At 42.5% G+C, this 24,952-nt stretch overlaps 1 protein-coding gene across 1 annotated transcript in view; it reads left to right on the top strand.

The window, feature by feature from the left end:
• Window positions 1–354: 354 nt before the first annotated feature.
• Window positions 355–24,952, top strand: part of PIWIL4 (piwi like RNA-mediated gene silencing 4) — a 53,727-nt gene continuing 29,129 nt past the window's right edge. The window contains exons 1-8 of the mRNA XM_052653195.1: window positions 355–468; window positions 2,112–2,190; window positions 4,425–4,556; window positions 8,754–8,968; window positions 12,182–12,303; window positions 14,616–14,696; window positions 17,881–18,078; window positions 19,908–20,019. Coding sequence (XP_052509155.1) covers window positions 355–468; window positions 2,112–2,190; window positions 4,425–4,556; window positions 8,754–8,968; window positions 12,182–12,303; window positions 14,616–14,696; window positions 17,881–18,078; window positions 19,908–20,019 — 1,053 coding nt within the window. The remainder of the gene's footprint in view (window positions 469–2,111; window positions 2,191–4,424; window positions 4,557–8,753; window positions 8,969–12,181; window positions 12,304–14,615; window positions 14,697–17,880; window positions 18,079–19,907; window positions 20,020–24,952) is intronic.

Below are 24,952 nucleotides of genomic sequence, written 5' to 3'. Positions count from 1 at the left end.
GTGGTCTGGTATTCCCATCTCTTTCAGAATTTTCCACAGTTGATTGTGATCCACACAGTCAAAGGCTTTGGCATAGTCAATAATGCAGAAATAGATGTTTTTCTGGAACTCTCTTGCTTTTTCCATGATCCAGCGGCAGATGCAAAGAAAAGTCTGGCTGCAGTCTCCCACCCCTTCCGGCCCACGCGCTCCCCGCCCCCTCTGGGCGCCCAGCTCCACCCACGCGGGAGCCCCGGCTGCGGCTGCGAGTCTGCGTAGATCCACCCCCTCCGCCCCCGTTGGTGCTGTGCTGTCTGGACGCCGATGAAGAAGCGCCCTCAGGGAGACTTGGCTGCCTCTGGGCTCCGCGGGGACATGAGCGGCCGCGCCCGCGGGAGGGCACGGGGCATGGCCCGGAGCCCCGTCGCCACGGAGGTGGGGCGTGCCCGGGGGCCTCCAGCTGAGCTGTCTCCCTTCCTCCGCTCCTCCGTGGACACTGCCTTTCTCTGCACATTTCTTTCCCTCTTTGCTGGAAAGCAGCGACTTCTCTTCTCTTCTCTTTCAACTTTGAGTCTTTCCAGGGTTTCTCATATATATGTATATGTATTTCCCGTTGGGAAGCTTATCCGAGTAAGATATTAATGTAGATGTTTTGGCCGCTGAAAAAGACTGAAAGTGGGAGGCGAGTGGATCACTCTTCTCTGTTTTCTGAGTTTTAATTACTTTATTCGTTTGCAAGTCTCCTGGTGAAAAAGACTGTACCTTTAAAAGTACTATTATTTGGTATGTAACTTAATATGACCCATCTCCCTAATTTATATAAAAAAGAAATAGTTTCAAACACAAATGGCTGGCGCGCTGGGATGACCCAGAGGGATGGTACGGGGAGGGAGGTGGGAGGGGGGGGTTCAGGATTGGGAACACGTGTACACCCATGGTGGATTCATGTTGATGTATGGCAAAACCAATACAATATTGTAAAGTAAAATAATAATGATAATAATAATATAATAAAAAAAAAAGAAATTTAGAATCAGCCACTGTGCATAGGGCTTCTTATTAAACTTAGGCAGCTTGGTTGAATTGAAAAGCATATCTGCAATTTCTGAGTGATGTTACACTTAATATTTGGAGCAATACTTAGCAAAAACTTAGTATTTGGAGTAACATCTTAGACCAGAAGTGCTGTGTGAGTAGTATGTCTTTATTATGCCTTTACTTTCATAAAGAGGTCTTCTGTTGATTTTTCCCTTTTTTTTAAAGTAGACTGATTTATACCTTCTTCAACAGAGAATTACTGTAAAGAGAAAATATTAATGGTTCTCTTCATCTGTTTTGTGAACTAGTTTTGGACCAGTTTTTTTCAGGAGTGTCATCATCAGACTGGTGGCCCAGATCCTCTGGGCTCAGTTTATTTTCTTGCTACAAACTGGTTCTCATCAGAGTCCCTATGTCTGAGGGCTACAGAAATGTGAGATCTTTGATCATCTGTGTGTGTGTGTTAGTTGCTTCAGTCGTGTCCAGCCCTGAGCGATCCCATGGACTGTAGCCCAGCAGGCTCCTCTGTCCATGGATTTCTCCAGGCAAGAGCACTGGAGTGGGTTGCCAGTTCCTTCTCCAGGGATCGAACCTGTGTCTCCTGCATTGCAGGCAAATTCTTTATCGTCTGTCACCGGGAAGCTTGTGACCACCTGTACCACCTTCCATTTGATGACCTTCTTGGAGAAGGAAATCCAACCCACTCCAATATTCCTGCCTGGAAAATCCCATGGACAGAGGAGCCTGGTAGGCTACAGTCCGTGGGGTCCCAAAGAGTCGGACACGACTGAGCTTCACTTTTGGGTGCAAGGCTCACACCTTTGCCTCTGGAGGGTAAAGGCCTCTGGCTCACAGTTAGCATTGAAATCAAAGATTAATGAATGGGGAAAACTGTAGCTCTGCTTTATCTTCTTTTCTAGAATGGGCAGTCTTTTCTCCTCTCTCAAGCATCTTACCTGCAAACATTTTCTTTTCCTAGCTCATGGTACTCTAGTGACATAGGACATGATGCCATTCTCATTCTCATCTCGTGATAAGGTTTTAGTTTATGACTTAATATCTTAACTCTGACCAAATATCTTTACTCATTTCAGCCTCCATCTATTGTGCTAATTGATAATGAAGCATCCTCTAGCAGTGACTGTGCGAGAACAAGCAGGATGTCACAGAAATGTAAGTGCAGCTCCGTCTGTTCCATTCAGTTCCATCCCATCTGAATGAAATAGGAGTGACTCAACCAAGCCTTTGAGCAGCAGATTCACTTCTTGAGCATCCTGTCTTCTTTCCTTGAAGCATCCCTCTGTGTTTGTCGTGTTTCTTTGAGACCTCCAAACACAGAATCTGCCACTGAATTTCCTGATAGTGTTCGGCAGCTGGGAACCCCCAGACATTAGGAAGCGAGTTTTTCTGATTTCTTTCTATTTCTTACTGAATAAATTTGAAAAAAATCTTTAAAAATTCTTTATGACATACAAATGTTGATACTATTGCCTTGCAGAGATGGTAGAAACCTGGCGTGCCTGTTTCCCATTCTGTCTTCCTTTCCCACCTGTGGTAGACATCACCCTTTGATGGTAGCCCTCTTCCCTGCAGATCCAGATTTGACCTCAAGATACCTGTCGACATGCAACGCTAAATGGCCCATAGCACACAGTGCGAGTTGGCTGCCCAGCGGGCTAGTTTCCCAGGGCCGCTGTGATAGAGTACTGCAGACCAAGTGACTTAGACAGTGTAAATGCATGGTCTCGTAACTCCAGCCCTGTTGCCATTATGCAAGTGTTATTCCAGCTTTTTTTTTGAGAATTTCTTTCCGCATCTGCTGCACATCCTTGTGACTAGCAAGTGATGGAAACTGTTCATCCGTTGAGGGTAGACTGAATATTTCTACTTTTAAAAATTGTTGTAAGATATGTGGAATGTAAAATAGACCGTTTGAACAATGTTGAAGTGCCCAGTCCAGTGGCACTAACAATATTCACACTGTTGTGCAACCATTGCCATTATCCATCTCTGGACCCTTTCTGCTCTTGCAAAATTGAAACTTTGTACGAATTTAACAATATTTCTCCATTTGCCCCTCCCCCCAAACTCTGGTGGTCTTCCCTGATAGCTCAGTTGGTAAAGAATCCGCCTGCAATGCAGGAGACCTGGGTTTGATCCCTGGGTTGGAAAGATTCCCTGGAGAAGGGAAAGGCTACCCATTCCAATACTCTGGCTTGGAGAATTCCAGGGACTGTACAGTTCACGGGGTCACAAAGAGTCGGACACGACTGAACGATTTTCACCAGACTCTGGCAACTACCATTCTATCAGTTCGGTCACTCAGTCGTGTCCGACTGTTTGCGACCCCATGGACTGCAGCATGCCAGGCTTCCCTGTCCATCACCAACTCCCGGAGCTTGCTCAGACTCATATCTATCGAGTTGGTGATGCCATCCAACCATCTTCTCCTGCCTTCAGTCTTTCCCAGCATCTATGGTAGACTGAATTTTTAGAAACCACCAGACAGTATTTGAACAGTAAGTTATATGGATAATTAGCAAGAATAATCAAATTTTTAAAAATGAAATAAATTATGTTATTCTCCTGGAAGACTCCGACTCCACTGAAAAGGGTATGGACAGCAGTTTTGGGTGAATGGGTAGTGCCATTTGGGGTAGTTGCATATCATGACTATATCAAAGGAAAGAGATTTGTATATTAATAGTCATGTTACTTTGTAGTAATAATTTTGTGATGTAAAATTTATATTTTCATATTATCTTCAAAGTGTCAAAGTTATATCCAAAATCAGCATCGCTATACTCGTTTAACAAAGAAAATATTCATCTGGAAATAGATTTCAATTTCATGTTTTCTAGATCCTAAAACACTGACATGCCCCAAGGTAAAGTGCTGACTTTCATTCTCAGAGGAACACTCTAACATAAAAACTGATGACAGCCTCTGGGCATTTCTCTTCCTGTGGTTGGGAAAGTTGGGAGATTTTCAGCCTCAATCTGTGCAGAAGTTGATGTGGACAGTCTTAATTTGTAATTCTTCAGGTGTTATACAAGAGCTACAGGAGGGAGACCAACCCTCCAACAGTGGGCATGGAGCAGAATGTAGGGGGAGAGAGCCTCCTCCTTAGTCAAGAGGAGAATCAGAGCAGCCCCATATGTTATATGAGGTGGGACTAACCCAGGGTCTGTTATTCTTAAGAAAACATACCATGCTTCCTTCACAATTTTCAATTTTCAGGCCTCAGACTTCTGTACATTCCCCATTGTTTTCAGCAATATCGGTCAGTTTTATTAAAAGCCACAAAAATCTGAGTTTTGGTTCTAGATGCACTTTTTATATAATAGTTGTAAGCAGTATCACTAGCATGAAATATGAGATGTGATGGTGTTTTCTTCATATTTTAGATGCTGGTGGTATATCTTCGAGTGATTCTGGATGTACCTCCAAGGAAAGAGGTGGGAAAGTCAGACGAGACGTCATGGATTTGTCTGTCTGTACCAGAGAGAAACTGGCCCATGTGAGAGACTGCAAAACAGGTACTCACTCTTCGTGTTACTTACCTTTCTTTCTTTTTAATATTACCAAATCTTGCTTAAGGAATTTTAATTTCCAGATCTAAAATAAATTCATATCTTGACTTCAAAGATACGTATTGAACATCTGCTATATTTAAAACATTATCTAAGGGTGGCAGGAAGGGTTAGGAGGGAGGGGACATAGGTATACCTACGGTTAATTCATGTTGATGTATGACGGAAATCAAACCAATACTGGAAAGCAGTCATCGATCAATTAAAAATAACTATAGAAAAAGAAAGGCAAAAAAACCAAACCAAACAAAAACATTATCTAGACACTCGTTGTTTTAGCCTTAATTATCTCTTTTATGAATAGGAAGAATAACATTTTCTGTAAAACTACATTTCATACATTGAAAACATTTTCTCCTTACCTCTGAGGTAGGGGCCTGCAAAGATGCTTTGTCCCTTTCTCAACTTTTTCTTATACGGGGAAAAATAACCTTTCTGGACTTAAGCTCTAAAAAGAAAAATGTAGCCTGTTTGGGGAATTCTTTACGATGATTCTAGGTTTACCCTTGAAATTGCAACCTAAAATTTTATGTGTAGTTTTGGAAAAGTAGGCCTACTGTTTTTATAGGATCCTCAAAAGACTTTGTAATTCCCTCCAAAAGTTAAGACTCAGTGATGCAGAAAGCCTGCAGATCCGTCTTTTGCAAACTCTTTCAAACCATGCAACAAACATAAGTAGATAAATCCTTATCCATCATACACACACTGCACAAACACAATTGAAACAAAGTTTCATGCGGCAGTGTTGCCCTTCCAGTGGCAGGGCTCTTGGATCCATCTGTTTTATCCTAGTCTTTCTATGAAATGTGATGCTTTGCCTCACTTATTTTCATAACTGGAGCACTAATGAGACAGGATTACAGTTTGAACACACTTGGTTAAGTCATCTCAAAGGGTTGCTTGCCCACTCGGACATTGTAGATGACTTCTCTTTGTCCATTAATAGGAGCAGCTAAAATGTGTTGGCATGGCCTTTGGGAGGACAGTGACAAAAAAGCTTTCCTTTGAATAAAATAGCACAATGATTCCTTGTTCCTACTGGGTATTTACACATGTCAATGAAAAAAAGCATTGCCTACTGTATCAGTAAATTAAGGATGTTGTTAATTTACATTAAGGATGAGGCTGCCCACTGCTAAGCCCTCAGTTACTGCAGCCACTCTCCAACAGTGTACCCTAAGGAGACTTTGGGTGGGAAAGAATAGGATACTGGCCCCTGTAGCTGAGGTGCATGGCAAAGAAATGATTTCAGTAAACCCTGACCTTTGCATCTTCCCATGTAGAAAGAATCCATCTGCAATGCAGGCAACCCAGGTTTGATCCCTAAGTCAGGAAGATCCCCTGGAGAAGGGAACGGCAACAACCCACTCCAGTATTCTTACCTGGAGAATTCCATGGACAGAGGAGCTGGGGTGGCTTACGGGGTTCGCAAAGAGCTGGACATGACTGAGTGACTAACACTGTCACTTTCATACATAGAAAGGTGCTAAAGTCATTAACACAGGATGTCTGGCTTTCTTTAATTACAATCATCTTTAGAGCTTCCGACTCCCTGGTCTTTGTTGCAAAAACTCCTATCTGGCTCTTCCCTTGCCTCCTTACAGGCAGACTCTCAGGAGTTATCTGAGATGCTGTATCCCAAGCTTAAGCCCTCAGTTTTGCCCACTGAATAAAACATAATTCTCATCTTTTAAGTTGTGTGTTATTTTTCAGTCAATACACATGTCAAAACTGAGGGAATATTTCCTAAGGTACAGAGGATACTCTTTTATCCTCATGACTTCAGGGTTCATGTTTCCACTTCCTCCATGAGAAATGCAAAACAGTGACTGGTAATTCTGTCTTGTAAGGCGAACACTGGATAATTCCATCGGAGGAGATGTGAGAGTATTTACTTTGTGCCCTCCTAGAGTCTGTCCTGGTGGAGTTTACAGCATCCTGGGCACAGACCACTGTGTCACGGCCATCTCTGAATTTGTCCTGTAGAGTTTTTTAAAACAATTTTTAAAATGTGTATTTATTCTTCGGCTGTGCTGGGTGTCTTCATTGCTGCATTCAGGATCTTTGGGTGTGACCTCTAAACTCATGGCTTCCCTGGTGGCTCAGAGGTTAAAGCGTCTGCCTCCAATGCGGGAGACCCGGTTTCGATCCCTGTGGCGGGAAGATCCCCTGGAGAAGGAAATGGCAATCCACTCCAGTATTCTTGCCTGGAGAATCCTATGGACGGAGAAGCCTAGTAGGTTACAGTCCACAGGGTCGCAAAGAGTCGGACACGACTGAGCAACTTCACCTTCACCTTCACCGTCTAAACTCTTGGTTGCAGTGTGTGGGATCTGGTTCCCTGACCGGGGATGGAACCCGGGTACCCTGCATTGGGACCTGGAATCTGCCACTGACCCAGGGAAGTCCCTGTCCTCTAGATTTTGAGGAGGTGAATAAAAGTTCTGTAGGGCCTGGAGTTCCGGGAAGCTCACATGGCCTTCCTATGCCTGCAAAAAACAGAAGCCCAGAGTCCTGTCTGTTCTCACACAGGGAAGATGTGAAATTTCTTCTTCTGTTCCTTCTCAGGGGCTTACAGAGCCATCTAACCACTGACTGTAGTGTTTCAATATTTTCTGAAATATGGTGAACGTTTTATTATCTGAATTTCCAAGAGAATGGGGTGCGGGGCTATATTCATGGTAAAAACTGGAGAGTTTCTTTCTAATCTGAGAGCAGCATCTAAAGCTGTTATCAGACCAAGCAGGTCCCCTCACCCACGTGTAGTAAAGTCAGTCTACTGACACACTGTGTTGTAGTGAAGGAAATTGCAGTGTTTATTGTGAGGCACTGTACAAGGATCCATTGATTACACAGTCCATGGAATTCTCCAGCCCAGAATACTGGAATGGGTAGCCTTTCCCTTCTCCAGGGGATCTTTCCAACCCAGGGATTGAACCCAGGTCTCCTGCATTGCAGGCAGATTCTTTACCAGCTTAGCTATCAGGGAAGCCCTATAATTTCAGAGCAGCATCTGAAACTTATCAAACCAAATGGGTCCCCTCACCCACGCGCAGTAGTCAATCTACAGACACACCAGGTTGCGGTTAGGGAAAGTGCAGTGTTTATTATGAGGCACTGAACAAGGAGTCTAGGACAGCTAATGCTCAGAAAGCCCAAACTTCCTGGTGTGTGTGTATGCTCAGTCGCTCAGTGTCCGACTCTTTGCAACCCCATGGACTATAGCCAGCCAGGCTCCTCTGTCCATGGGCTTTCCCAGGCAAGAATTCTGGAGCAGGGGATCTTTGTGACCCAGGGATTAAACTCATGTCCCCTGCGTTGGCAGGCAGATTCTTTACCACTGAGCCACCTGGGAAGCCCTATTAATCCTTAGGTGTCAGTAGGTCTAGAAGCTACATGATCATGGTCATCACATAGTTAACTTCTTTCGTTGGGTGGGGGTTTTAGCATCTGTAAAACAATTCAGGAAATGTGCACTAGATACTATTATCTAGGTACTTAGAGAGGAGCGAAAGCAGACGATAATGGAAGAAGGGTCTGTCCCAGGAAGGCCCCATGGGGTCTTGCTCAGTTACAAAATTTTCACTTGAATGATTTGAATTGCACAGAATCAGCGGGAAGGCAGTCTTTGGAAAGAGTTCTAGGGTAGTTGAATTCAGATGTTTCTCTTCTCCCCAAACAAGGTCACTTCCTGCTCTTTGATTCTTATGAGGCCTGCTTTGCCAGTGTGATCCTTTTGTTTGTAGGACTCTGCTTTCCAGGTGGCTCTAGTGGTGAAGAATCTGCCTGCTGATGCAGGGGACATGAGACATTGGTTCCATCCTTGGGTTGGGAAGATCCCCTGGAGGAGGGCATGGCAACCCACTCCAGTATTCTTGCCTGGAGAATCCCATGGACAGAGGAGCCTGGTGGGCTACAGTCCATAGGATCCCAAAGAGTCAGACACGACTGAAGTGACTTAGCATGCATGCATGTAAGGTTATCAGGCTGCTGGTTACTCAAGCTTACTTCGTATCACTGAACAAAAGTCCTTGCTTTCCAGCAGCAATTATGCATATGCACATAAATTTTTGAATGCCGTGATTAATATGAACATGATGCGTTTTTTTTCATTAAAAAATATTTTTTATTTGTTTTTTTCAGGTTCCAGTGGAATACCTGTGAAACTGGTCACAAATCTCTTTAATTTAGACGTGCCCCAGGACTGGCAGCTATACCAGTATCATGTGACATATAGTCCGGATATAGAATCTAGAAGGCTGAGAATTGCTCTGCTTTATAGTCACAGGGAACTCTCCAACAAAGCAAAAGCATTTGATGGTGTCATCCTTTTTCTCTCACAAAAGCTAGAAGAAAAGGTATAGTATGGTTAATTTTTAAACACACACATGCATATATTTATACTCCCCCATATAGATTTTAGAGGTTAGCTGATTTTCATGACAGCTGGAATAAGTGTGTCACTTGCTCCTTTTCTCTTTCCTATTCCCATGCCCGAGAGCAAAAGACTTCTTAATTAAGACCTCATCAGCAATTGATTTCCTAATTAAGAAGCTGCTGGTCAGGCATTTCAGAAAGAAGAGCTGTAATACAAATACTGCTTTTTTGACAATTTTTTTTCAAGGCAAAGTGTCCTTGAGAGAGGAATCTTTTTTAAACTTTTCCCAAAATAGGCAAGAGTTTAAGAAACAGCGTTTACCCTGTGGCCTCAGACCTTTAAATTTACTTTTTTTTTTCCGCTCCTGTGCATTCTGTTCATCTGTCCAAAGGATTGACTTTACATCAATCCTGATTCTAAAACTGTCATTTTTCATGACTTGTTCCATCATATGAAATAGCAGTTACTTATATCAGTCTTGCTCCTTGAAAGAAAAGCTATCACCAACTTAGACAGCATATTAAAAAGCAGAGACATTACTTTTCCAACAAAGGTCCATCTAGTCAAAGCTATGGTTTTTCCAGTAGTCATGTATGGATGTGAGATTTGTACTATAAAGAAAGCTGAGCGCTGAAGAATTATGCTTTTGAACTGTGGTGTTGGAGAAGACTCTTGAGAGTCCCTTGGACAGCAAGGAGATCCAACCACTCAATCCTAAAGGAAATCAGTCCTGAATATTCATTGGAAAGACTGATGCTGAAGCTTAAACTGCAACACTTTGGCCACCTGATGCAAAGAACTGACTCTTTGGAAAAGACCCTGATGCTGGGAAAGATTGAAGGCAGGAGGAGAAAGGGACGACAGAGGATGAGATGGTTGGATGGTATCACTGGCTCAATGGACATGAGTTTGAGCAAGCTCCGGGAGTTGGTGATGGACAGGGAGGCCTGGTGTGCTGCAGTCCGTGTGAGACAAGACTGAGTGACTGAACTGAACTGATGTCGATCTTAGGGCTTCCCTGGTAGCTCAGCAGAAAAGAATCTGGCTACAATGCAGGAGATGTAGGTTCCATCCCTGGGTTGGGAAGATCCTCTGGAGGAGGGCATGGCAACCCACTCCAGTATTCTTGCCTAGAGAACCCCATGGACAGAGGAGGCTGACAGGCTATAGTCCATAGGGTCGCAATGGGTTGGACATGGCTGAAGCAACTGAGGACACATGCGTACATCAATCTTAAGGATATTTTTGAATGGTTATGACCTTTGGATATGGCAATTGCATGATTCATATCTATTTTTTTACACCTTCCCATTTTTAGTCCTAAAATCAAAATACCAATATTGAGGTTTTTATCATATGCTTTGTTCTAAGGCAATAGTAAAATTATTACAAAGAAAAAGAACCAGTTTCTGTATGAAAAGCTAAAGCAGAGTATTGAATTAAAACTTGATGCTTCTGTCCCTTGGAAAGTGTAATCATTTTAGTTCAGCATCTTGAACAGGATGACAGCTAGAGCATAAATATAAATTTCTAGATTCGCTGTGAACCTTTGTGAATTTCCTCAAGAAGTGCTTTTCTGAACACTCTTGGAGCCTTTGTCGGTTTATGAAATTCTAGGATTTATAGGAGCTACCTGAGTGTTTATTTCATCTGAATATGAAATTTTAAAATTATACCATATGATTAGATTTAAGAACACGTAAAATCTGGATCTATAAATTTAGAAACATTTTCATTCATCCTAAGTCCTTATTGGTCCCTCAATATTTTGTCCCATGACCAGATGTTGATAGCCTGCTAGTATAGTCTCATACTTAAATGACATATTTCAAGGGTATTACTATCATTAAAGATCATCTTCTCCTTCCACGTACAGGCAGATTCTTAATCACTGGACCACCAGGAAGTCCCAGACTTTTGTACAGTTTTACTTGAGGCAAGAAACACTTCAGTGAAATATCTCATCACTTGTGAAAGGATGCATTTCTGTTTGTTTCCATCCCTGCCCTACATTCTTGGTTCAGCCTGAAAGCCGTTAAAACTACACTTTCACTATAGAAAATACATAAATGCCTGCTAATGAACTGGCCTCTTCTAATTCCTCACGCTTCTGAAAAATCCTTGACCATTGATTCTACTGGCTGATCTATTCATTCTTTTATTCCAAAAAAAATCTCTACTGAGCCTTGCTTGGTCTAAGGAGCTTTACATTTAGTTAGGCACCTGGTATAAAGACCCATTCATGCATTCACTATACTGTTAGCATGTGGTTCCAGATTATTAGAACTCTAGGGCTTTCTCTAGGCCTTTTAAAAATGAAATCAGATTTCCTGTCTAAACTGTCACGGTTTTCTTCTCTCTTTCCACATTTACTTTCCCTATGGTCTGTTCTCTATCCTTTGCTTTCTTTTCCTCTGCTCCTCTGTTGTTTTTTGTTTTTTTTTTAAATGAACTTTTGAGAGGCTTCTTTCTGAAATCCATGAACTCAAAGTGGGCAATGTGCAATATGCATGCGTCCTCAGTCATGTCTGACTCTTTGTGACCACATGGACCATAGCCTTCCAGGCTCTTCTGTCCATGGTGTTCTCCAGGTAAGAATACTGGAGTGGGTTGCCATTTCCTACTCCAGGGGATCTTCCTGACCCAGGGATCAAACACACGTCTCCTGCATCTCCTGCATTGCAGGCAGATTCCTTATTGCTGGAATCCCCCAGATGGGCAGGACACTTTATTAGTAGGCTTTTGGGCATCCATGAACTCCTATAAATGGGTACATGATATGCCTTGCTGTGGTATTCAAATACGTGACATTTTCTTGGGAGAATGTCTGTAACTTTCATCAGACTCTCAAAGTAGGTTGTGACCTATTTTCCTGTACCTCCCCTTCCCCCCAAAAGGTCAAGAACCCTATTCCTGAATTCTCTTTGGATTGAATCTTTGAACCTTGAGTCTGGTTTTGATTCTCAATTAAGAAATCTGAGACCGGAGAAATGTGTTGGTTTTCTGGGATTAGCAAAATACAGAGGAAAAAACCTTCCAAACGTAACCCGATGATTACATTATCACTCCCATCACTAACAGCTGCAGCTTTGTTTTTGGTAGAGCTTGTGAAGTTTTGACGGCTTTAGCAGAGCCACATTCTGTGCACTGGAGGATAAGCTATAGAGTCCATTTTAAGTACTTCTTTTTCCAGGTCACGGAGTTGTCAAGTGAAACCCAAAGAGGCAAGACTGTAAAGATGACTATCACTCTGACGAGAGAGCTGCCGGCAAGTTCTCCTGTGTGCATCCAGGTCTTCAATATCATCTTCAAAAAGTAAAGTGCCTCAAATGTGAATTTAATTTAGGCCAATGATGCCTTTCCACGTAGAGCCTGGGTATTAAAAGTATTTGCAATTTTGTAGGTGGTGTGCCAGCAGCAATGTCCTCTTCAGGGCAGTTTTCTGTGTACTTCTGTGTATTACTGCAGTAATACTCACCACAGCCCATCACAGCCTTGAACTGGCACCTCTGTCATTATTCAGTATCATCTGTGTTGAGACAAGGGCCTCAAGGGTTGTGATGTCTCGGGGACCAAGGCAGGTGCCTTTGCCCTTTTCCTGTACCCACTCCCAGCCTCCATCCCCAGACTTAAAAACTGGGTCAGTAAACTGAAGGAGTGGCTTTTCTCCTGGCTGATTTGTTTTAGGTGTGAAAGGTCATCACCATCTGCTTTCAATGCTTTCAGACCCCTTCCTTTCCCCACTTGTCCCTGGGGACAGAGGAAGGTTGTCACTAAGCTTTTCAGTGTTCTTCAGACTGACCTGAGGATCACTTGCTTCAGCATCAGCTTGGGTGTTAGGTGCAACTTGACAAAATGCAGGTTCCCTAGCCCCTCACTGGACCTAGTGAACACAGTTTTGTGAGTGGGGCCTGAAAAATCCATATTTTTGGCAAGCTTCCCAGATGGGAGCTCAGAAGCTTGAGAACCCCTGTTTTCCATGCTGTTGGTGTAGATCACTAGGTGATATGTTAAAAACCTAAGATTTTAGCCCTTTGCTCTGGACAGGATGAGAGGAGTTTGGGTTTACTGAGTAGAACACATAGACGAATTTCCATCACACAGATAACACTGATTCCTAATTCTAGTCAGAAGTCTAGGCAGGTGTCTTCCGATCTTATCTGGATCTCAGCTCAGCACTGTAAAAAACACTCTTCAGAATCCATTTTTGCATGTGCCGCCCTGATTATTTTAAGTCAGCTGACATTTGGAAGGCTTTGTAGTGATAGAGCTCTTTCTCTGGTGCTAGAGTTTCCTTGATCTTTACTCAGTTGCCCTGAGGCAGGTATGATTAAACTCCCCATTTTACAGATAAGGAGACTGAGGCTCAGGTGACTGTGGGTAGCCAAAAAGCACACAACTGGAACCTCTGTTTTCAGACTTGAAACTCTTCTGTTTCCCCAATGCACAGGGCAGCTTCAGATAGTAATGTGTCACGTTCCAAAAGCAGCCAGAGTTAGTCGCTGAAGAGGCAGCCTTGTCATTTGGTAGCAGTGAGGAGCCTGAATAGACTCATTAGAAACAAACTCCTCAGGAATGTAAATTGGTGCAGATACTGCGGAGAACAGTATGGAGGTTCCTTAAAAAACTAAAAATAGACTACTGTATGATCCGGCGATCCCACTTCTGGTATATACCTAGTAAGAACTCTTAATTCAAAAAGATATGTGCACCTCAGTGTTCATAGCAGCACTATTTACAATAGCCAAGACATGGAAGCAATGTAAATGTCCATCAGCAGATGAATGGATAAAGAAGATGTGTACATATATGCAATGGAATACTATTCAGTCTTAAAAAGAATGAAATAATGCCATTTGCAGCAATATGGATGGACCTAGAGATGATCATACTCATTGAAGTAAGCCAGAGAAAGACAAATATATGATATCACCTGTATGTAGAATTTAAAAAATGATATCAATGAACTTATTTACAAAACAGAAATAGGCTCACAGACAGAAAATAAACTTATGGTTACCCAAGGGGATGGGGAGTTAGAGGTAAATTAGGAATTTGGGATTAACATATACACAATACCGTATATAAAATAAGCAACTAGGACCTACTGAATAGCACAGGGAACTGTATTCAATATCTTGTAATAACCTATAAGGGGAAAGTATCCAAAAAGGAATATGCATATATAACTGAATCACTTTGTTGTACACTGAAACCAATACAACATTGTAAATTAATTACCTATACAAAAAGAAGGAAAGAAAGAGGAAACGGCTTCCTCATTTCAAAATAAGAACGGGGCCAGAAGAGCCTGTGGACATGGCTTTTCTCGTCTCAGCCATGGCAACCAGAATATTACCGTCACAGTCATATCTGCTAAGGGACCACTTCCTTTTGCAGTTAAACCCAGAAGAATAGAACTATTTTCAATTGTGTCATTCCCAAATATGGAGTGATTGTTCTTGTATATACCCTCATAGGTATATACAGTAGCTAACCTTTCAGCATTATAACAGTAAGAGTTCTGGCCTTTTCTACTAGTTTTTATTTCAGCATGGGTAACAAACTTAGAAGTATACTGTTATAGACAGATGTTTAACACAGATTTAAAATATATATACTTTCAGGATCTTAAAAAAGTTATCCATGTACCAAATTGGACGGAACTTCTATAAGCCTTCTGAGCCAGTGGAAATTCCCCAGCACAAGTAGGTTTATTTATGTTTTCTGTTACTCTGAAATTGTTATAATGTGAGCAGTATCATTTATGATGCAATATTATACCATTATGCCTCCTCTGAGAGACTCCGTGGTAAGAAAAGTAATGGATTTTTTTAATTTTCAAGTTTTTTTTTAATAGAATGGTGAATGTCAAAAGGTAGCAGTCTGTTTTCTTATATTATTGTGCTAGATCATTATCATAAATCCTAGAATTTAGAAACTGAGCTTCCTGTGTGTGACAGTAATCATGAGAGCAGAATAAACTCTCTTATGTTATGCCTCATAACGTGGGCTCTGTTTTCTGGCTGACAGAAAGTTAACACAGCCAGGGTGGTAGGTAGGAAATTATTGGGTAAAAGATGTCAGATACCCAAGCCAACTAAGCTGCCCTAGTGAATGATAGAACCATTAGGAACAGTTGCAAAATCTTCATCCTAAACTAGGAAGTAGAGACTGCAGCGAAGGTGGTCTTGAGTTTTCCAAAACATGTGGTTGAGCCCAAAACAGAGGCAACCAGTGACCCAAAGGGAGAAATACAGATGTTTCCACTTAATGACATTTTGGCTTTACAATGGTGTGAAAGCAATACACCGTCAACAGAAACCACACTTGGAATTGCGGATTTTGGCCTTTTCCGGGGCTAGCGATACGCAGTATGGTACTATCTGGTGATGACGGTTAGCTGCCACAGCCACAGCACCCAGGCAGCCGCCCCATCACGAGGCTAAACGATTGATACGCTCACAACCCTTCTGAACCCATACAACCATTCTGTTTTTCACTTTTAGTACAGTGTTCAGTAAATGACGCAAGATACTCAACACCTGATTGTAAAATAGGCCTTGTGTTAGATAATTTCATCCAACTGTTGGCTAATGTAAGTGTTCTGAGCATACAAGGTTGGCGATGCTCTGATGTTCAGTAGGTTACTGAAGAAAAGGTTGGGTGTATTAAATGCATTTTCAACTGAGGATATTTCAACTTATGATGGGTTTGTGAAGATAAAAACCCATTGTCGAGGAAAGTCTGTATATAAAAGATAGAAAATGGATGCAGGGTGTTTGGCTTCTGCCAGGTGGAGGAAAAGGGCAGGGTGTCTGTGTGCTGGTTCAGTGGGTCACACTGTTCTGTATAAAACACCTAATCATTCACCCTGTCACTTATGTCTCCACCTGGATTAGAAATTCTTGGGTCCAGTGTTGTGACGAGCTGTCGTTGGTACTGTTACCAACCAGGATTCTTTGTCTCCTTAATCAATAGAAATTGATCAGAGACCAGACAGAAAATTCAGGCAAGGCTTTATCAGGGACCCTGCTGCAACAGGGAGGAACAAGAACAAGTAATAGGTTCCCTTGCTCACTTACTCACTGAGGGGAGCAGCTGATTGCTTATGTGGGGTGAAAGTAGGGATATGTCCAGAGGTCGGGCCAGAGGGTTGGCTTAGGTGGTTTGCCCATCCCTTTGGTGGTGTTGAGTGTAGTGGGCATGCACAGTACCCTGATTTTGCTCCCAGCTCTTCAGAAGAGGCAATTGGCTTTTTGGTACATTTTTGTATCTTATTGTCCATAGTTTGCCTCAACTGTGCACGCATCCAGTTACTTTTAGTCCATGATAGTTTCACTGCATTTTGTTGCTCGAGGAGATGTTTGTCCAGGTGCCAGTATTGCAGCAAAAGGCCCCAGATCCCAGCTTCTCTCAGTGGTAGTGCATATGCTGGTCCTGAAGCTGATATTTGGGGCTTCCCTGGTGGTTCAGATGGTAAAGAATCTGCCTGCAATGTAGGACACCGGGGTTTGATCCCTGGGTTGGGAATATCCCCTGGAGAAGGGAATGGTTATTCACTCCAGTACTCTTGCATTAGTATCACAGTCAATGAAGTCCACAAAAATATCAACTGAAATGATTAAAAAAAATAATTGTTCTTTCTTGCCAGCTCCTGTCACTTTTTCTTATTCAAGACTTCAGACTATGATATTCATAAATATGGAAAGGAGATGTAGCCACTGCTGCAGTTTCTCTTGTGTGTCCATATGTGACGTCACTTAGATTATTTCTTTCTCATTGTGAAGTCTCGTCACTGTCTTCGCCATTGAATCAGTGTGCTTTTTTGAACCTAGATGTTTGCATGCTGGGACAGATCCCTCCATAAATACTTCAGTCTTAACAGCTATGCTCTCAGCCAGGGGCGATTTTGCTCCCCAGGGGACATTTGAAAATATCTGGAGATATTTTTGGTTGTCACAGCATGGGAGTGGCTGCTGGCATCTAGTGGGTAGAGGGCCAGGGGTGTGCTGCACATTCTGCAATGCCCAGGCTTCCCCGGTGGCTCAGTGGTAAAGAATCTGCCTGTGAAGTAGGAGATGAAAGAGATGCAGGTTTGGATCAAACCCAGGGATCCTAGGTCAGGAAGATCCTCTAGGGGAGGAAATGGCAACTCGCCTGGAGAACCTGGTGAGCTAGAGTCTGTGGAGTCACAAAGAGTCAGACATGACTGAGCACACCACACCACACCACACCACACAGACACACACACACACACACACACACACACACACACACACTGCCTGGAGAACCTGGTGAGCTAGAGTCTATGGAGTCACAAAGAGTCAGACATGACTGAGCACACCATACCACACACACACACACACACACACACACACACACACACACACTCTGCAGTTCACAGCCCCTAGCAAAGAATTATCCAGTTAACAGAAACGAAGCTCTAAAGAAATGTATTTTATCCTAAATACATGTTTAAGTTTTCCCCTTATTTGCTTCCCTTGTGTCTCAGCTGGTAAAGGATTTGCCTGCAATGCGGGAGGCTTGGGTTCGATCCCTGGGTTGGGAAGATCCCTTGGAGAAGGGATAAGCTACCCACTCCAGTATTCTGGCCTGGAGAATTCCACATGGGGTTGCAAAGAGTCAGACATGACTGAGTGACTTTCACTTCACTTCACTTCATATGTTTAAAGACACTCCAGCTGGAAATAGCTGAAGTGTTAAGTCAGCCGCTGAAAGAAATCGGATTTAAAGAAAAATTGTTTCATAAAATTGAGAGAATTAGAATATAAAGTCACCATTTTAAAACATTTATTGTTATCCTGATATAACATTTAAAATATTTATTTAAAAATTTTTATTTATTAAAATTTTTTTATTTTTTTGAAGATTGTCCCTTTGGCCTGGGTTCGCCATTTCTGTATCACAGTTTGAAAGCAAACTCCTGTTGAGTGCTGATGTGAGTTACAAAATACTCCGGAATGAGACAGTTCTGGAGTTCATGACAGATCTCTGCCGCAAAAGTAGCGTGTCCTGCTTTACCGAAACGTGTGAGAAACAGCTGATTGGGCTCATTGTCCTGACAAGGTAAAAGCCTGCCTTTAAATAGACTTTCCTCTAGAGAATACATTATGTATGCCACGTAGGAAGAGGAAGAGCTGCAGGCACTGGCCGGAGCCCAGATCTGATGAGTCTGCTCCCTGCTGTCAGTTGCCTAGAGCTGAGGCTCCCTGGAGGGGTGTGCTGGGTGCCCGCCGTCTCTCCTGGTCCTTCCTTACCTCCTCCAGTACACTCCCCTCACCCTCAGCGGTCTGCACTTTGCTGCTCCAGCCCCTCTGCCTGGGTCCCCTGCCTCTATTTCTGCCTTTGAGATTTCTGCTCCCACAGAGTCCACTCGAAGGTCCACTCAGCTGGAATTATTCATTTCTCTGCTCTATGCTGCTCCGGAAACCCAGTGCTTATCATCACCTCTTTAGGGCCCTTTTATTTCATTTTATTACATCACCGTGTAACTGAGCAGGACCCTGTGGGGCCTTCCCGGGCAGACCCCTGCCCCATATCCTCTGCTTTAGCTCCTCTCTGAAGTACCCACATAGCAGAGTCTGATGCACTTTGCTTCACCACAACCTGCTGTCAGGAGACTGGCTTTACTGTGCTGGGCAAGCCGACCCAACTTTGGTTCGGTAGCAACAAGACAGAGCATCAGGTCCGCGTCTCATTTTCACTGTAAAGTTATGAGGTCCTTATGGCTGAGGACTTTCAAGCCTCTCGCTGTGTCTGTGTATAATTTGCCCTCAGTGCACATTGAAGCAAATGAAACATGGACAGTTAGGTGACTTCCTGAGGAACAAAAGTCCACTCTACACTGCTGCCAGCCCATGGACACTTTTTACGGAAGACCCTCTCGCCTTCTCCGAGTCTGGGTTGCAATTTCCACTTGAAGTTGTTTTCCTGGGTTGTAGAGCAGAGAGGTAGCACTGGTTGAGTTCCCTTTATCCTCTTGTCATGAGCTCTGTGAATTAGCTTACCACACTATTTCCAAGTCAGCTTGCAAGGTACTGAGAGCCTAGGAGAAAAGTGACAAGGAGGTTTCTGTCCCACGGCTGGGTTGGCATGAGAAGATGTTCCAGGCCACATGGTACCTGATGAAGGGGAGAAAGAGCTTAGAAAGATCTTAGCTGACCTGTTTTGCAGTTTTGCCCAGGGTCAGCCTTAGATGGAAGATGAGTCAGGCTGCCAGAATAGCATGGTTCATCAGCCTCCTTAGGATTTTTTTTTATGAGAAAAACTAGCTGGGAGTTCAAAAATTCTGAGTTGAAAACAGAAGCTGACAGGAAGGTTTGGAGCCATACTTCAGCTTTTGAACATTTAAGCATGATTTACCTGAAGCTACAGTGTCTCCTGGGCATGCCTCAGTTGGCTCAGCTGGTAAAAAACCTGCCTACCAATGTAAGAGATACAGGAGATGCCAGTTCAGTCCCTGGGTTGAGGAGATCCCCTGTAGAAGATAATGGCAACCCACTCCAGTATTCTTGCCTGGAAAATGCCATGGACAGAGGAGCCTGGCGGGCTGCAGTTCATGGGGTCACAAAGAGTCAGGACTGAGTGCACGCACACACACACACATGCGTGCACACACACACACAGACAGTGTCTCTCAGTGAGAAAAGCAGATGGTGGGCCAGCGATTATTCCTTTGGTTTTGTTGCGATATGGGGGTCCTCTCATAAACAGAAGAGTTCATCAACGCTCTTAGATAAAAGCTATCTTTTTTTTTAAGTGACTATTCTTGAGTTATTATCTTTCATAATATCTGAAATTCTGGAAGATAGCACTTTGAATTAAAGTGTAGTGAACTAGCCACTTACCTTGTAGGATTTCAGAGAGGAACTTAAAATATTTCTTGTATTTGCCAGATACAATAATAAAACCTATCGCATTGATGACATCGACTGGTCGGTGAAACCCACACACACCTTCCGGAAGCGGGACGGCGCTGAGATCACCTACGTGGATTACTATAAGCAGGTAGCGCTTGTTTCTTCTTTCAGCCTCATCTCCCTCCTGCCTCACTCGGGGAAGGGCTATGGTCTGACTCCTGCCCGCCTCTTGAGCCGCATCTCATACCATCCTGTTTTCTTGGAAGGTTCTACTGTGCTTATGGTTCATAGTTCCTCAAGCCCATCACTCCCCTGTGCATTTTCTCACACCCCGCTTCCTCGTCCTTGACACCATTCACAGTTGGCCAATTACTGAACACCCTTCAAGACTCAGCTCAGCAGTCAACTCTTTTTTTAATAAGATTTTTTTTATGTGGACCATTTTTAAAGTGTTTATTGAATTCGTTGCACTATCGCGTCTGTTCTGAGTTCTTGGCTCTGAAGCGTGTGGGATCTTACCTCCCTGACCAGGGATCCAACCTACACTCCCTGCTTTGGCAGGTGAAGTCTTAACCACTGGACTGCGAGGGAAATTCCCCTAGCAGTCAAGGGAGCCCTAGGACTTTCTCCCCCAGGTCCCCTCTCTGTACTTAATTTCTTGCAGTTATCACAGGCAGGATATGAATGGTCCGACTCTCCCTCTTCAACTTTGAGCTCTTGATTTCTGGACACCCAGGGCTAGCATCTAGTAGGTGCTCAAACACTTACTGATGAAATCTCGTGCTGACTCTGGGAGCTGGGTTCACAGTGATGAGAATTTCCCCATTTCCACTGTCCAACTTCAGTCCCTTTCAGAGGCGCCTTCTCTTCATTGCATATTCAGTCATATTTCTGTCTCCAAAATCTCACCACTGTTTTACAAACAGAAAGAGAAAGCAAATGTGTTGACCTTTCTACACTTTCAAGAAAAATGATTTCCTTTTCCTTCTTAGCTTATTTCTTTAGACGGTCCTCTAAACTAGCTCCAAGCACCTCTTCCATTCTTCCTTCAGGAAGCCTCAGCAATCTGGTATCCAGTTCTGCTGCTATGGAACTAGCTCTCCAAGGTCAAAGTCAGCTACTGACCTTATTCGAAGGAGCTTTTGGTGGCTCCGGACGCTAGTGACAGCTCCTGTGGGCTGAACTCCTCTTCCTTGGCCTTGGCCCCACGGCACATCCCTGGTGGTTCCCCACTGGGTTTCAGGTGGTTTTTTCTCAGCCTCCTTCAACATTTTCCCCCTTAACTTCTCCCAAACATGAAATTCTGTACCTCACCACGGCCCCTTTGCAGAGGACCTTTTCTTCATATTCTGAGATAGCTTCCAATATAATATTTTTGTCTTGCCCTCCTTCCTAAATTATATCCGCCTCTCCATTTTCTGGCTGCATTTGCATGAGTATCCTGCAGGCATCTCAAACGAACAAAATTCAGACTGAATTCATTGTCTTTCCCACGCCTGTCTCTCCTTGGGAATTCTGTGTCTCAGCAAATCATTTTTTATCCTTCTTCTTCTTCGCCCTGTCCGCTTCATTCAGTTGTCCTTGCTAAGTCACTTCAGTCATGTCCGACTCTGTGCAACCCCATAGATGGCAGCCCATCAGGCTCCCCCGTTCCTGGGATTCTCCAGGCAAGAACACTGGAGTGGGTTGCCATTTCCTTCTCCAATGCAGGAAAGTGAAAAGTGAAAGTGAAGTCGCTCAGTCGTGTCCGACCCTCAGCGACCCCATGGACTGCAGCCTTCCAGGCTACTCCGTCCATGGGATTTTCCAGGCAAGAGTACTGGAGTGGGTTGCCATTGCCTTCTCCGTCAGTTGTCCTTACAGAACACATATAGCTTTGGGCATTTGGCAAAGCATTTTGTGCAAAAAAGTGTTCTCCATTAGTGTTTATTAAACACAGAGTTGGTTAAACATTTGGGATTTTTCCTGCATGGTTAAATTCATTTTTCTTTGATGTGTTTGAGAACCTGTGACGTTCTGAAAAGGGAATCATGATAAAAATCCTTCTCACTTTCTTTGTAATGAGTTGTGATTCCCTGCATATCTATTGTAATTAGGGAGCAAGTGAAAGAAAATGGCACCAGTTTCTAGAATGCTTTCCTCTTTGTCCCAGGAGAGGAATGATAAATTACCATATAGTCTACTCTCAAAGTGGAAGACATCCTGTTTTTCACTTCAGCCATAATGTTTTAATTTTTTCTATTATTTTTTGTGTTTTAATTTTTTTGGTGTTGGTTTTTGCCAGTATTTGTTTGTAGATTTTTTGATGACCATTCTGACTGGTGTGAGGTGATAACCTCATTGTAGTTTTGATTTGCATTTCTTTAATAATTAGTGATTTTGAGCATCATTTTATGTGTTTATTTTCCATCTGTATGTATTCTTTGGAGAAATGTCTGTTTAGGTCTTCTGCTCATTTTTGATTGGGCCGTTTGTTTCCTTGATATAGAGCTGTATGAGCTGCTTATATATTTTGGAGATTACTCCTTTGTCAGTTGTATCATTTGCAATTATTTCTCTCTCCCATTCTGAGGGTTGTCTTTTAATCTTGTTTATTGTTTTCTTTGCTGTTCAAAGGTTTTTAAGTTTAGTTAGGTCCTATTTGTTTGTTTTTTATTTCCATTACTCTAGGAGGTGGGTCAAAGAGGATCTCGCTGTGATGTATGTCAAAGAGTGTATTGCCTATATTTTCCTCCAAGAGCTTTCTGGCTTTACAGTTAAGTCTTTAATCCATTTTGAGTTTATTTTTGTATACGGTGTTAGGAAGTTAGTTTCATTCTTTTACATTTAGCTTTCCAGCTTTCCCAGCACCACTTATTGAAGAGGCTGTCTTTTCTCCATGATGTATTCTTGCCTCCTTTGTCAAAGATAAGATGCCCATAGGTGCATAGGTTTATCTCCCGGCTTTCTACCTTGTTTCATTGGTCTGTATTTCTGTTTCTGTGCCAGTACCATACTGTCTTGATGACTGTAGCTTTGCGTATAGTCTTAAGTTGGAAAGGCTGATTCCTCCAGTTCCATTCTTCTTTCTCAAGATTGCTTTGGCTATTTGGGGTCTTTTGTGTTTCCATACAAACTGTGAAGTTTTTTGTTCTAGTTCTGTGAAAAATGCCATTGGTAGTTTCATAGCGATTGCACTGAACTTGTAGATTGCTTTGGGTTGTATGGTCATTTGCACAATATTGATTCTTCCAGTCCAAGATCATGGTATATCTCTCCATCTTTGTGTTGTCTTTGTGTTGTCTTTGGTTTCTTTCATCAGTGTCTTATAGTTTTCTGCAGGTTTTTTGTCTCCTTAGGTCGGTTTATTCATGGGTATTTTTGTTGTTGTTGCTGTTGCAGTGGTGAATGGGGTTGTTTCCTTAATGTCTCTTTCTGGTTTTTCATTGTCAGTGTATAGGAATGCAAGTGATGTCTGTGTATTGATTTTATAGCCTGTAATTTTACTGGAAGACATCTTGATATTGACCTTTATACTTCTCTATTTTATCTTATCACAAAAATTATTGCCACATGCTAAGAAAATCAGGGCATGAGAGACAGTAAAATTCACCTGATTACACAGCATAGTGGGTAGAATTCTTAACCATACTCCAGGTAAATAGTAGAATACTCTCTTCTTGGAATATGTCCCAGTTTTGCTTGAGCTGTTCCCAGAACTTATAATACTTCTGCATTTTCTTCAAGGTGCTGTCTTGGATTCTGCCTCCTTCATGAAGCGTTCCTTGATTTACCAGCCATAAATTGTTTTCACTACCTTGCTCCCTATTCCTTGTGAGGGACCCAGCCTTGAGCGGTGTAACAAGCAGAGGCTCACAAGTCTTAAGTGATAAATCCTGGTTGAGCTAATTTTCCGTTACATGACCTTGGGAAGTTATTTAATTTCTAATGATGTTTCCTCATCAATGAAGAAGATGATAATAGTATTTGACTCACAGTCCCGTTGTTAAGAGCTTTCCAGGTGGGTAAGTGGTTAAAAAAAAAAATCCGCCTGCCAATGCAAGAGTCGCAGGTTCGATCCCTGGGTCAGGAAGATCCTCTGGAGAGGACATGGCAACCCACTCTGGTATTCTTGCTTGGATAATCCCATGGACAGAGGAGCCTGGCAGGCTGAAGTCCATAGAGTTGCAGAGTCAGACATGACAGAGCACGCAACAGTCATACTCTGTTGTTAAGAGTAAGTGAGGAAAGGGTCTTATTTACCAAAGAGAAATAGACTCACAAACATAGAAAACAAACTTATGGTTATGAAAGGAGAAGTGGGGGATAAAACAAGAGTTTGGGATTAACATATACACTACTACTGTTAATATATATGTAGTAGGTATCCAACAAGGACCTACTATATAGCACATGGAAGTATACTAAATATTTTTATATTTAGTATTAAAAAAAAACTATACTAAATAACCTATAAGGGAAAAAATCTGGAAAGAACATCTATCTAAAACTCCATCACTTTGCTGTACAACAACATGACCTTGTAAATCAATTATAGTGTAATTTAAAAAAACACAGTACTCATCCATTAAAAAAAAGACTAAATGAGGAAAAATATAAGTGCTTAGCATCAATGTATTATTTGTGCTTCTGATCTACCTTGCTTTGTAGATAATGTAGTCATGTGTAAAGGCAGGGACTGTGCCTCTTTTTTATTTGTATTCCCTTCAGTCGCTGGAGTATAGCAAGCACAAGATGTGAATTAATGAAGTCATGTATAAAAACTCTTTCTACCAATGCTTCTCCAGGCTTTTCAGCCATAGCATTGTTGTAATCACCACTTTAAATTGCTGTTTCCTGAATTGTTTTTTATTTTAATGACTTAAAGTCTTTATTGAAGAGAGAAGCGCTCACTGCTGGCTTCCTGCATTATAATTATTGATGTCAGCATCACGTGGTCCCCAGGCATTTTGTAAATTATAATTCCAATCGTTCTGTCATCAGTGTTGAGTAAGCTATACTGGTGTTAATGGAAACTTTGCCTTTGGAAGGTAAATGAACTCATGGCAAGGTGAGAATGTTGAAATTCAAGTTTATGAAGG

This window comes from Budorcas taxicolor, chromosome 15 (genome assembly GCF_023091745.1).
Source record: "Budorcas taxicolor isolate Tak-1 chromosome 15, Takin1.1, whole genome shotgun sequence".
Lineage (NCBI taxonomy): Eukaryota > Metazoa > Chordata > Mammalia > Artiodactyla > Bovidae > Budorcas > Budorcas taxicolor.
The sequence above is the reverse complement of the archived record's forward strand: the minus strand, read 5'-3'. Positions and strand labels throughout refer to the sequence as shown.